The 13,592-nt window shown below is 40.2% G+C and overlaps 1 protein-coding gene across 1 annotated transcript in view; it reads right to left on the bottom strand.

The window, feature by feature from the left end:
* Window positions 1-13,592, bottom strand: part of TRIO (trio Rho guanine nucleotide exchange factor) — a gene marked incomplete at its 3' end in the record, with an annotated part of 250,985 nt that overhangs the window by 12,534 nt on the left and 224,859 nt on the right. The window contains exons 38-48 of the mRNA XM_082015438.1: window positions 11,528-11,676; window positions 11,180-11,246; window positions 9,634-9,737; window positions 8,941-9,010; window positions 6,786-6,875; window positions 6,062-6,154; window positions 5,376-5,426; window positions 5,080-5,157; window positions 4,027-4,218; window positions 3,023-3,200; window positions 1,419-2,176 (exon numbers count right to left, since the gene is read on the bottom strand). Of these exons, the coding sequence (XP_081871564.1) occupies window positions 1,419-2,176; window positions 3,023-3,200; window positions 4,027-4,218; window positions 5,080-5,157; window positions 5,376-5,426; window positions 6,062-6,154; window positions 6,786-6,875; window positions 8,941-9,010; window positions 9,634-9,737; window positions 11,180-11,246; window positions 11,528-11,676 (1,830 nt within the window). The remainder of the gene's footprint in view (window positions 1-1,418; window positions 2,177-3,022; window positions 3,201-4,026; window positions 4,219-5,079; window positions 5,158-5,375; window positions 5,427-6,061; window positions 6,155-6,785; window positions 6,876-8,940; window positions 9,011-9,633; window positions 9,738-11,179; window positions 11,247-11,527; window positions 11,677-13,592) is intronic.

Genomic DNA, 13,592 nt, shown 5'->3' with positions numbered 1-13,592 from the left:
GTCATCCCATCTCTCCCTCTCTCTTTTTTTAATGAACGACATAAATTAATACTATGCAAGTCTTTTCTGCATACAAGAAGTACCATCACCTTGATTCACATACTGTGTGGTATTTACAAAATACTCAAATTATCCCAGATATCCCATGATCATCACATTTTGCTAGACTGAAGATAAACACAAGACAGAGCTAAATCAAATGAAAAGCTGCAGGAAGATCGGGATAAAAATACGATACATGCAAAGCATACTTTTTTTTTCTGAAGCTATTATAAGAGTAAGTGTAAGAACTAAGAAATCAAGAAAGCTCTGTGTGTTAAACAGTTCTATAAAGAAATGCATGCACTTAAAATAGGTCCGGAAAGTTAGGTGAATTGCAAAATTGGTATTGCATACTATTTGTGAGAGAGTGGAAAAACAAACATTTGTGAACACAACACTTAGTGAGAGAAAAATCAAATGCGAGTTTAAAAAGAAAGGCACCATAGCCTGCCTACCACATCCATGGCAAGTGCCTTGAAATTTTTTGCTTTATATTTGCACATGCCCCTGTGATTGCTGTGTTGCATTTCCTGGTGGACGTTATTACAGAGAATGTGGATTCTGTTGATACCCCAGCTTTCCGCACAAACACACCAAGTGCATACTAAAAGGTTGAATCTCCAGATGCCCTAAACCAGTTCTTCTTACAAAGCAGAAAAGACAAGTGGAGTCGCTATTTGTTTTGGTTGTAGTAGAAGGAGGATTATTTTAGGTAGGTTTTGTTGGCCTATTTTGAGTGGATTGCAGGAAGCTTCCTTGATCAGACACAGGATTTTAAAAGAGAATGTTGTACAGCAACTAAGGCTGAAAGTAGAGGGGGGGGGGGGGAATAAATTAATAAAAAATAAAAATCAAGCAGCCCAGAGAACGTTCTGTAGATGTCTCCACGAAGTTAAAACTCAACAGGACAATGGTGGCGGATTTGTGTGTGAAAGGGAAAAAAGCCCCAAGGTAATCTGCCAAAATCTCAAAGTCAGATCTAAGTGCTGGCTGCAATGCATACCCCCAAGGTGCTCTGGCTGCCACGCTTCAGCATGTTAATTATGAGCCTTCCAATTAGAGACGAAAAAAGCAAGGAGAGCAAGTTAGTAAGTATCAGCCCGGTGATCTATGTTTTCAGCAGAGGCAGAAATTGCATCTAATGTTAGCAGTTGCTTTTGTGTCTGTATACATATCCATGTTTGTATGCATACATACACAGTGAGGTAGACAATTTTGTTTTTTTAATGTGCAGAAGATATTCGAACAGTTGATTATTTCAGAGCAGGACAGCACTGGAGAGCCAGAAGTTAGTACGGAGAGTGATGGTAACGCACAGAAAGGGAGCATGGGAAGGTTTTAGAAGAGCTCGCAGGACAGAGGTGCTCCGCTCTTACCCCATTACTCTGGGTGGAGTGAACTGACTGCTCGCTGGTCGAGGAGCATGTGCTCATGCGGTCTGTGTCCTTGCTGTGTGAAGAGTGGCGGTGGACCTGCCGCTGGAGGGAGTCATTGTCCCCAGGGAAAGTGAAGGAGCCAGGGCGGCTGGCAGGGGATGCTGGGATGGAGCTCCAAAAGGAGCCCTTCTGCAGGGGGCTGCTGGGTGGAAAGGTTTCTTTGCCAAAAGGAGAAGGGAAAGTCGTGGAGAGAGGAGAGTTCATTGGTGAGATGGCTCCTGGCCTTGGCTTCCCAAGCGTCAGTGATCCTATGCTGTTTCTTGATCGACCGTCCTCTGAGCTTCCACGTGAGTCTTTCTGGGCTCCATCAGCTGAGCCAGAAATGCTTCCCGCTGTCTTCCTCGGACTTTCAATAACTTTCATCTTGGGAATCTGCTCAGCTTCTCTCTGAGGACCGTCCGGTTCTGCATTGGGAGGGTGCCTGTCTGGCTGGCTCAGGCCAGTTTCTAAGGAGGTGTTGTAGTGTGGCAGGGAGAGATTGTGAATGGACATACCTGACATCTTGTCTGCCTCTGCTTGGGCCGAGGCTGCAGAGGAGACCAGGACTGGGGAATGGTGTCTGACAGGCTGTGGGATCCGGGATGGCCGGCTACGGCTGGAGCTGGGGATGCCACTACAGCTGCCGGGGCCGCTGCTGCTCCCGCTGCCACCTCCACCACTGCTGTGGTTCCTCTGGTACTCGATTGGGGACGTCAAGGCTGCAATGGGGGCAGGAGGGGAGGTGGTCAGGGAAAGGAGGGCAGGAAAGGGAACAGGAACAGTTTGAGAGACACACGTTTATTGGCAAAAGGGGAGTGCTGTTCAAATAAGTTCCCTCAGCAATGCCGGTCATGCCATAGATCTCAAGTCACTTTTCTATATCACAGCTTCATAACCTGCTATAGGTACCTCTGTTAAAGATGAAAAATCTGAAACCGGGGAGAAATGTTTTCCTCTAGGATCACATTGTCAGTCAGCAGCCAAGCTGGGAAAAAAACAGGCGTGACTCCGAATTCTCAGCTCGTTGTTCCATCCATTACAACTCTCTTAAAAAAAATCTGGGGCAGATTTTGGGGCAACAACTGATGGATGCAAAAATAGAGCAAGAACCTTTTACTGTCACAGTAGACACTACCATCTACTTTCCTCCTGCACAATCTGAATGTTGTTACCACAGTAAGATGTGACAACAATGGCCACCAAAACAACACAAGCAAAACATATTCAGAATAGATGCTTAAGATTCCACTTGGGTTTAGCCTTTAAAGGCTTGTGTTTGCTTAAAAGGAGTACACAAGCTCTCCACCTCAACGGGTGGTGCCAATCTTGATTCACTCCTACAAAACATTTGGAAAATTTCACCAAGAGAACACCATGTAAATTCAGACTACCACTCTTACAATAAATGCTAGCATCTGTTCTGAAGCAGAAATATGGCACATATCCCCCAACTGTTCTGTATTAGCTCAGGAAAAAGGAAACTTGTAAAACCTTTAAAGCCAAGAAACAACAGATGAGAGAGAAGTCAGTCAATTATGAGCTTTCAGTGAAAGGAAATAATTTACCATTTAAAAAGTTGCGCTGGTTTTCCAAAATTTGGTTAATTTCATGGATCCATAACTGGCGGACTCCTGGACTGGCAGAATGTAAAATAAAGGTCTCCATGACATCGCCCGTTCTTGACGTTAGTGCAAATTTACAGGGATCGCTGTCCACATTTTCCTCCAGGGAAAGGCAACTCACCTTCATGGAAAAAAAAAAAAAAAAAAGAGAATTTACTTGATGTATTTTATGAGAAACATACCTCTAAAATCTCTTACTTAGGAGCTCAGAGTCAGATCTTCAAATGATAACCATTCTTTCCTTCAGTAAAATACCACCATGAAATGAAGGATTACAGCAAACTACGGATTAGTGTACAGCTTACTGATACGCTGTGCCTGAACAACCTCCAGCTGGTCAGTATGGCCCAATGTTCTCCATCATCCCTCACTTTCCCTTCAAGTGCTGAAGGGAAATGCTAAGCCTGCTATGGAGCCCTACCACTGGCCCACACCGACGGCTTCTGCTGCAGATCCAGCAATGCCTTGGAACAGGCTGTCTAGGCAGTGCTGAACAGGATGCTCAGCTGGCAGGCAGAGCCCAGAGGTGGATTAAGGGAAGCAGCGTCCACCCAAAACGCTTCGTGAGGAAGGCTGGTGGGCCCTAGTATCATCAGTTTTTGTTTCAGGGCAAGCTTGAAGTGGGGGTAAACCCTTTTTGTTTGAGGAAAAGCCGACACGTCTAAGAAGGTGGTACTACTTGCAAACGTTACCTACATATTCGGACTGATTTCCTGTTTTGGTATATTTCACATGGGAAGCATCAGAGTACTGGGATCCAAAGATTTCCATTTATCATCAGAGTGAGCAAAACGTCGGTAGGAAGTAATTTCAGGAAATGACTGACACCTCACTGGGCTTTATGATTGCACATCTAGATATGTCACTAGTGACTCCACACTAAGTCAGAAACTGTTACCTTAGCAGAGTTTGTGCAGGGGACGCAGAGACTCACGCACAACAGTTACCTTGATACTGTTTTTAAACAAGAATCCGGGCATGGAGAAACCTTTCTTTTTATCTAGCAGCTCACTGAAAATGACAATCTGCTCAAATAGGAAGACCCGTCTCTCCTTGCATCGTGGCAGAAGTCCCGTGTCCTGGTCTGTAACCAAGAATGTGTCCTGGAGCAGGAGTTTACCCTGGGCTACAATTTTACCCTAGACACAGAGGCAAGCAGAAACAGATTCAGTGCATTTCTTTATTTCTTTCCCCAATCAACCTTTTTGAGCAGATGCTCATGCCAAAATAGCTTTGTATAGTTCCCAATTTCTGACTGTCATTGACCATTGTATATTCATTGATCCTCCTATACACAGGACATTCTTGTGCCCTTTCTCAAAAAAACAAACATCATCAAGAAAAAAAAAACCCACAACAACCCAAAATCCACTCTTTTCAACTCATACTGCAGTTTGGGGCTTGTAACACTAAGGTTTTCAACTGTCTGTTCTCAGTAACTCCCACAGTAACTCATGTATTCTTGCAATGACTTCCAGGCTGCCGAAAAGGGAAGTAATTCACATTCACACCTGCAGCACAGAGCAGAAAGGCCTTTGCAACTAGGACATGTGACTATGGTCTGGCTGATGCGTACTGCTTCAACAGCCAGTTTCCATCTCTTCTAGACTTAGCAAAACAAGAAGGGCTAAAGTTGCCTCAGGTACTTTACTGACCTCAGCAACTCCTCCTATGTCTACACTACAGAAGTCAGGTCTGCTCATCTGCTGATAACTGATTACTTCACTATTTTACAAGTCATTAGTCAATAAGGGAACTGTAATAACACCAGTGCTTCCCAGATTTTGCAGAAGGACTTACCTAGTGTGACTGACACAACATGTAAAGTTTCCCAGGAAAAAGTCCTTGGCAGGGTTAAGACTTGATTTTTCATTCACTACTTTTTGCACCAGCTAACCAGATAGCAAGGGAGCACTCCACCTCATTTCTCCCCATAACATTAATGGTTAATTTCTAGAGAACCTGACAAAAACTCTTAAGCAAAACCTCAGCCAACTTACATCAAATCCTTGCAGGCGGCCAACATTCATCATGTCATTACACCGTTTTGGTACTATACACATGACCTCTACAGCTCTCTGTTCAAGACAAATAAAAAGTCAAACCTTTATTTTCCATATGAGTTAGCAGCATAAAATTTTGTTTCATTTGCTATGATAGCTTTAGAACAGAAATGTGAAAGGCAAACACTTATAATCACAGTCTCAAGACAATCAGAAAAGGAAAGTGACCGTCAAAACAACAGAAGTTCAGACTAAAGAGCATTCAAATCACCAAGAGAAAATGTCTCAAGTACCTCTAGTTCTGTTGTGTCAAGATTAGCTTTCTTAGAATATTTAAGGAAGTCCTGAAAAAGAAAAAAAAAGTTATTTTCTCATTAATCAGCTAAAGGAAATCTTAGAAAATCTGAATTTGCTATCCTCTGCCAGAGAATGACAGACTGCAGAAGACACACAGAAAAATTTCCTTTTTAAAGCTTCTTGTTGCAGTGCTTTCCCCCTTTTATTTTTTAAGATTTATTCACTGTTTTGATTTAGCTCATACAAGTACATGTATTAAGGCAATGACCTCTGTGATACAAAGGGTTGCTCTTCAGTAAACATTTACATGATATTAAAATAGTTGCAGATGTGGATGGAAAAGTTGGGATGAGTCCCAACAACTCATATCACGTTTACATCTGAAAACACTTGGGAGATCCCTCTCCTCTTCATGTGACATTGGTACAAATTCTAAACATTTCCATGTCACTGACTTGAGCTCATTTGGTCTTTAACCATTAAAAGAAAAAGCAAGCTTGGGCAGAATCTATTTACTGCAATTTTTGTAACTATCTGAATATGCTCAGAAAATAATCATGTGACATTGCTTACAAATCTGGGTTCTGTTTGGGAGGAGGGTGGAAAAGCATCAGCAATATTTAAAAAAGAAAACATATCCACTAACACATAGATTAAATCATTCATGTCAACATCGCTTTACCTTTAGTAACAGCTGGTATTTCATAATTCTCTGCACAGGTTTTATTAGCAAGTCCGTGAGCTGAAGTCTGTGGCCTAGGCGTTGCTTTAGATCCTTAGGGATGTAAAACAAACATTTTTTAGTTCATGTAGTTAGAAACAACTTTGTTTTGTTGAGTTAAAAACACAGCAGCATATATCACTATCAGATATATCAGATATGATAGTGATATATGGCTATATGACTATCAGAGCAGAATCTAATCTTCAGTTAGCAAAAGCTGGAGTCCTTCCCCTTATCTGTATCAGCTTTGTTTCCAAAATATTCCCCTCTCCAAGCATCTTCATATCCTTTTTTGAAAACAATGTACAGTGAAGTGTAATTTTTCAGTCACAGGTTGTATATAGTCTATTTTTGACAGTGATCTTCGTCATCCAAAATTGCCACTTCATATAATATGCACTGTTAACCACCTGGGCTAGGGCTAGTAAGGATGAGACTCTAATGATTAATTAATATCTTATAGCTAAACTTTAGTTTTCTTCCCCTAGAGAGTAATATATCTCTAGGAGCCTGTATCAGACGTAAGAAATCAGAAGAGAAATGGGAAGAAATTATAATTTAAAACAGTAACAACATTATCTGCTGCCTTTTTTGTTTGTTTTTGTTTTAGTCAACAGATCTGATAATGCTTATGATTTGTACACACCCTTCACCTTGCATATATCTTCTATCAGGCACTTACCTCAAAAAACGTATCAATGTATTCTGAGACAATGTGCTCAGACTTTGGTTTGTTTTGGCAGTAAACTATGTACATGTGCAACCTTCTCTCCTAGAAGAACAAAGATACACAATGACAGATAGATCATCATCAAGAAAAAAAAGGTGCCAGATTGAAATGGAGTTATTATTTTAAGAAGTACAGCTGTTCAAAAGTATGAACTTAAAAAGGTCCTTTTGAGGAAAAGAAACAGCTACATATGCAGAAATTACAGATCTGAAAACACATTTATTTGGGAATATCATGATTTTAGAAAGGCAACACAAGTCAAAAAATTGCCACAGTTATAAACACTCCTGAGCAACAGATGTCTAGAGACGATAGCTCAGCAGGTCCCACAATAAATCTAAGTATGAAAATGGTTATCTTTTTGTTTTAGCAAGAGCCTTTGAAATATCATATTTTTTATTGAATTTTAGTAATCCGATTTTTATTGGAATATATTAGAATAATGACCTCCTCCTGTTTAGCTGTACAGAGTAGTTAGGAGAAACCTCTCAAGTCTTCTATTTAGTATTAGCTGTCCTACTGGAATTTGAGTGGGGACGTAGGTGACGTAGCCTGGAAATGGTGGCGCTGGTATATTTTTTAGCTCCAATTCTGTATTTAGTGCATGTGCTTTTAACACCAAGGCAACAGAGAAAAAGAGAAAGAGCGTAACTTCAGCCTTTAAGATTCATTCTTGATTACTGACCTTGCTGGTTAAGAAACACAGACATACCCTATGCGTCTATTACCTACTCCAAAGTCTTTCGTATCATTTTGCTAGGATGGGTTTGCCATTAGAGGCTTTGCTGCTCAGAGACTTACAGAGTACTGACCAGTGAAGTCAAATGGAAAACAAAAAAGGAAGAAATAAGATGGAGATTGAAAAGGACACAGAACACAGATCAAGAGCAGGAACTGAATCGTCATGTTCTAGCTGATAGTCAGGGTTTTGCTAGAGGATGGTGTCATAGCATCACAGCTTGCCTTTCCATCACCTCAGTGGTGAGGGTGCCTTTCAAAGACAACTCAGTTGAGAATATACCAGGAGAAAGTAAAACAGCAATCAGAAACAGCGAGAGTTACTTCCTCCAGGTTTCCCATTTTACCAGTGCCAGAATTCTCCCCTCCCTCCAAGCCTTTTTTTAAAAAAAATAATCCCTCAGAAATGAAACAGCTCATTCCTCATCATTAGTCCAGGAATTAGTCCTGGCTTCCAGTGTTACTGTTCCTTTAATGTTTGGTTCTGTGCTCTTTTGCTACCCTGGTATTGACTTCAAACACAGACTGCAGGGAAAATCTGAAACCCATTAAATCTGCTTTAATCCAGTCCATCTTAAGTCTTTGCATGCTTGTGCAAATGATCGTATTTAGCAGGGAAGTTTTCCTTCTGCTGTCTTGCGTGATTTGGAGTACCAGTAACAGGTATTAAATTGTATTTCTACACAAACACACACCAAAATCACTGATTAGTGGCACGTCTGATGGGTCCTGAATTTTGATACCTAGTTTCCAGATAACTAGTTCACCTGATTTCCTTCTGAAGTGTTATAATATCCACATGTACATATGGTCATTCCTTTTAATAAATAAATGAAAAGTGGAAAAACAGGGACTTGTATAAAGCTATAAAGGGTACTATGTTGGACTAAAATTAAACATAATGAATTTCTGGCACTCTCAATTTCCCTCCCAAGTGAACAGGGCGGAATCTCAACCACTAGTGTGATTGAGAACGGGAAAGTATGCAAAACTAGAATGCACTGAAACTGCAAAGAAGAATAAGCCTCTTTCCTGTTTTTGTCTCCTATGTTCCATGGTGCTGCATGGATACCTGGGATTAGAAGGCAGGTATCACATGAAATGACAACTCCCTTGCACAGAATTGGAACTGAAATGAGAAATGTGGCCCTTATTTGTATTTCCTCTCCTCAGGAAGATATTGGGGTCAAAACCTAGCACATTTACTTAGTCTATCTATAAGCTCTTGTAAGCTATCTCTCCACCTCTTACAGTGAAGAATATTTTACAGCACTTTCTTAACCATACTGTACCACAGATAAATCCTTAATAATCAAACGTTGGCCAGTAGCAGCGATAGGGATTTGCCAACAAAGATGTTTGCACTTACATGCTTAACAAACAGGGATCCCAGCTTTTCTGGATCCTCAAGGCACTTCTCCAACTCTCCTAAAAAGAAGCTGAACATAAACAGAGTAAGTACTTTTTTCTGGTGGCACACACTGTAGCAATAGGTAGTTGCAAGGCAAAGTGGTTTTACTGCAAGGTCCACTTTGTGTCCCCTAATAGCCTAATCAGGATATTAATGTATGTCCAAAATGACAATGTTAACGGTGTAATATTTTAATATAGATTTCCAAAAGGACACACTGAATCCATGCAAAGATGAAAAAATACTGGTGTTCATTAATAAAATTCTTTAATTTCATATGTTGATTGAAAATTTTCTCCTTCCTAGTCTGAATGCCCGAGATGCTCACAATTGCTATGCTAACCCCTAACAAATTCTTTTTTTGAAAAACACTTCTGAAAACAAAGCCTCAAACAATGGACAAACTTCTGTACCTAATATTATCCATACTATAGATTCTCAGTTGAAGCACTTGCTATATATAAGCATCCTTGTTTAAAGCAAATCTTCACGCCAACATTTGTAAGCTGAATCCACAGTATCTACAACTCAAAGCACAAGATCAACTGTGTTTACCTTACATCTCAGCATTTGAGGGAAAAAAAAAAAATTCTTAGAGTCAGAATCTAAAGGTAGAATTGTCCAACAGATGGTTTTCAGGTTAATACGTACTCTCTGTGCCAGTCATAAATCTGGTGAATATTTCCAAACACAATCTTGTCTTTCCCTTTCATGTCATCAGGTACACCGTCTTCCTTCATAAGTGCCATATAACCCTGCAACAGTCCAAAGAAATTCACTGTGTACGTTTTAACTTTAAAAAAGTGATTTGTCTTTTAAGCCCCCCTTTCCCAACAGCTTTCCAAATCGCCCATGACAACAGCTTGCTTGGGACACAAACACTGCTCTATAACATAGTATAACACAGAGCACAGACACAAAATATCACAAATTGGCTTGAGGCCGTCTACACAACACTGCCCAACGCTAAGAAGATGAATTCACTCTAGCTAATTTAGCCTGCGTGAACAGGCCTAAAGCATAGAGAAAACTTATACAGCCCTTCTCTTTATTGTCTGAAGCAGCTGCAAAGCTTTTCCAGGTAGGGCTGCTACCAAGTACATCTCAGAGCTACTGAACTGGCTTCTGTGCTCCTTTGCTCAGTGTTTCTTTTTTCAGTCATCCCCACTAACCCTACACCAAAGTGCACTGAGGAAGAAAGCAGCTGCACTGCATGTTGGCTGCACTGCATGGACTACTACCTGCGGTATGAGCAAACCAAACTCCAAAAAACCTGAATATCAATTCTATTAGCAAGCATTCTGGCTGCAATAAAGTTCCTTTTACATTTTCCCATAGTCCCGTTTCCTTTTTTTTGGTGTACATATACCCACCTCACTGTGCAATTCTATCACATAGTTAGAGCTGGGAGTGTTTTTAAGCTTTGTAAATATCCATGCAACTCTATTCCTTCTATTTTTTCCTAATACTTCTACTCCTAATTAGCCAGGTCTGGTGTTAGTTTGCAAAGTTTATGTTTTGATGTCTAGCATTTTCACCAGGAATTATGTTGTTAGTTACAAGAATACATCTGTTCATAGCCTTCTAATGCACCCTTTAAATACTGTAAAAAGACTATCACAATGCCAATCTTTCTTTCCCTCCCTCCCTTTAAAATGGAGTTTAAGAATTGAATCTTGTTAGGCTGAAATTCACTGTCACGCTCATTCTCTCTACTCTTCCAAATGCATTTTGCTGGTAGCTAAAGACTGAAGGCAGATGTGTGATGCTATGTCATTTTACACAAGGGGAAACCAGGAAGTCTAAGCGAGGCAGCAAGTCTTTCAAATCCAGGACAGTTGCTCTATATGCTGAGCTACAATGCTTTTTGTAATTCAGTTGTGCTAAATAAAACCATCTAGTCTAACATACCATTAGGCCAGAGGTAGTGATCGTAAAAAATGACAAAGAACTACACTCCTCAGCAGAACAATAAGGTGCACGCAATAATAGGAAGAAAGGGAATAAGATTTGATGCAGTATCTCTAATACGTTAAAAGCCTGCAGGAGGGAAAACTCAGAAAGCAAACATTCACATTTTCAGTTTCTTCCTGTGTTTTGTTTTGAAAAAAAATGTGAGGTCCAAGCTACACAGCTGGTCAGTACCACATTCAAATAAAATAAAAAAAGTAAATCAAGAGAATGAAAAGCATCATACCTCAACTACATAGCCCAGATCTCGTACATAATCTCGCTCTGTCTCCACTAATTCCTGTAAAACGTAGCTACAATGGAAGGACAATCGTGAACACATATTTCATTAAAAAATAAAACAGATTCTTAAAGAGGATTAATGGCATACAACTTTTTAAAGTCTTTTTACATGAAATTGAAACTGCCACTAACGTTTGAGAAAAATTTTTTCTTTGCATAAGGTGACTATATGCTTGACACGTAACGCAAGTACCTCCATTTTCAGACCAACAGTTCAAAACGGACATTTTTTTAAACATTTAATTTCTCCTTTCAAAACATTGTAAAAAATGGAGTGAAAAAGTGGTCTTACTGTCGTCTTTTTAAGGAGCTGGATTTCCTTTCTTCCATCTCATCTATGGGTGATGAGGAGGAAAGAAGGGAGTTATCTGAAGGGTTGAAGGATGGACTGCTGCTGTCACCTTGATCTACCAACAAGGAACTTGGACGGTCCTCCAGGGCCTGAGAAGGTGTTCAAGAGAGACAGCAACAATGATTTATTTCCCCTTTATTCACAAGATACATTTTCATGCAGCTATGTATGGGAACCTATGGGAGATCAATTATTGTAAAGTATCTTGGCAAAGGAGGTTTCAAGCTTCCAGGACACCAGCCAACAACCTGGCTCTCCAGGAGAGATAAGCTAACCTTATGGAAGCACATTTGACATATATTGGTCTCTCCTTCACAGGAAAAGAAAGGACTTCAGTTGGTTTGAGCAGCAAGGGCTAAACATCAGACTATCCTGCTCAGGATGTAAGTACTTCTACGGTGGAAGCTACACAGATGTGTGCTTATTGCCAGGTATTAAATTAGATTTGTCATACTTGAGTTCTGGCATATGCAAGTTACTTTAAATAATAAATAGGACATCTTTAAAGGAGATTCTTTGGATGTTACATTTTTTAAGACAACAGAAGTGGCATTCTTTCTCAGACATTTTGTTTATCTCATTAACTAGCCAAAATACTGACTCATTGAAGAAAATAATGACTTCTACACTGTCAGTGTTGCTTTTGAGCTTTATGACAGCTCAGATCCTAGGAAAGGATATCTGGCAGAAGAGACAGGGGCTCTATCTTCCTTGCATGGACTCCACAGGCTTCTGTTTGTATAAAAGATAGAGAAGCCATGGGAGAAGTAATACGAACAAGCTTCTATGAAGTATTTATTTGACTTCTTTAATTCAAGCCCGTAATGTAGGAGCAAGCTACAGTTATGTATCACATTTTCCCTGCACGTGATGCAGCCTTTAATGCAAGACACATTTACTTCACCAGGGTGGGGTTTGGCTGTAATCTTTTTTCTTTCCCTACAAAAAGTAAAAACCCAATAATGATACAACTGGCCCAAAAACCAGGGGAACCTGACCCTTGGCTAAAACTCTGAAATGAGAACATCTCCACCAGGGACTATATGCATGGATCATTAAGTTATATCCACTGCTAGACACATGGACTATCAAACCTTTCATTTACAAAAGACTGTGTTGAATTTTCCCATGGATTACTTCCTATTAGCCCTTCTGGTGCAAGAGAAATAAAAAGCAAAGTTAATACTCTAAGAGAGTGCAGAAATTACTTCATGTAGTAATTTAAGTGAAGTGTAAGTCTTTCTGAGGCAGGAAATATAAAATAGAAATTAAAATTTTTCATTTTGAAATTCTAAGCTTCTTAAATTTAGAATGAGCCTGGGAAATATCAACCTCTGGTAACATGGGGCTGCCATGCTGCGATTCACTGTAGTTTTCACAGCAGCACTTCTACTAAGCCCAACAGAATCTATGTTGCAAAAGCCAGACTTTTTTTTTGACGAAATCACAGAATTGCTGAGGGACCTCTTGAGACCATACAGACCAATCTCCCTGCTCAAACAGGGTCAGCTAGAGCAGTTCTTCCAGCACTGGCTCAAGCTGAGTTTTGAATATGAAGAAGGGCCTTCCTGTAATACCCAAACACCCTATTCTTTGTCAATGAGCATCTTCAGAAACATAGAAAGTTTAAAACACAGACACTTAAAAAAGCTGACACAAATTCCTCCTACTTAATTTGTTAGCCAACACTAAAAAGCAGGAAAGGAGACACTAACATGCAAAATGATCCTTTTACTCTTTTACTTATTTCTTCATATTCAGGGGTTATTCAACATGGAGAAGAGAAGGCTCTGAGGAGACCTTATTGCAGCCTTCCAGTACTTAAAGGGGGCTTATAAGAAAGATGGGGACAGACTGTTTAGCAGGGCCTGTTGCAACAGGACAAGGGGTAATGGTTTTAAAGTAAAAGAGGGTAGATTCAGACTGGATCTAAGGAAGACATTTTTCCCAATGAGGGTGGTGAAACACTGGCGCAGGTTGCCCGGAGAGGTGGCAGATGCCCCAT

Source organism: Phaethon aethereus, assembly GCF_964289735.1.
Source record: "Phaethon aethereus genome assembly, chromosome: 2".
Taxonomy (NCBI): Eukaryota; Metazoa; Chordata; class Aves; order Phaethontiformes; family Phaethontidae; genus Phaethon; species Phaethon aethereus.
Note: the sequence above shows the minus strand (reverse complement) of the source record. Positions and strands in the feature narration are given on the sequence as shown.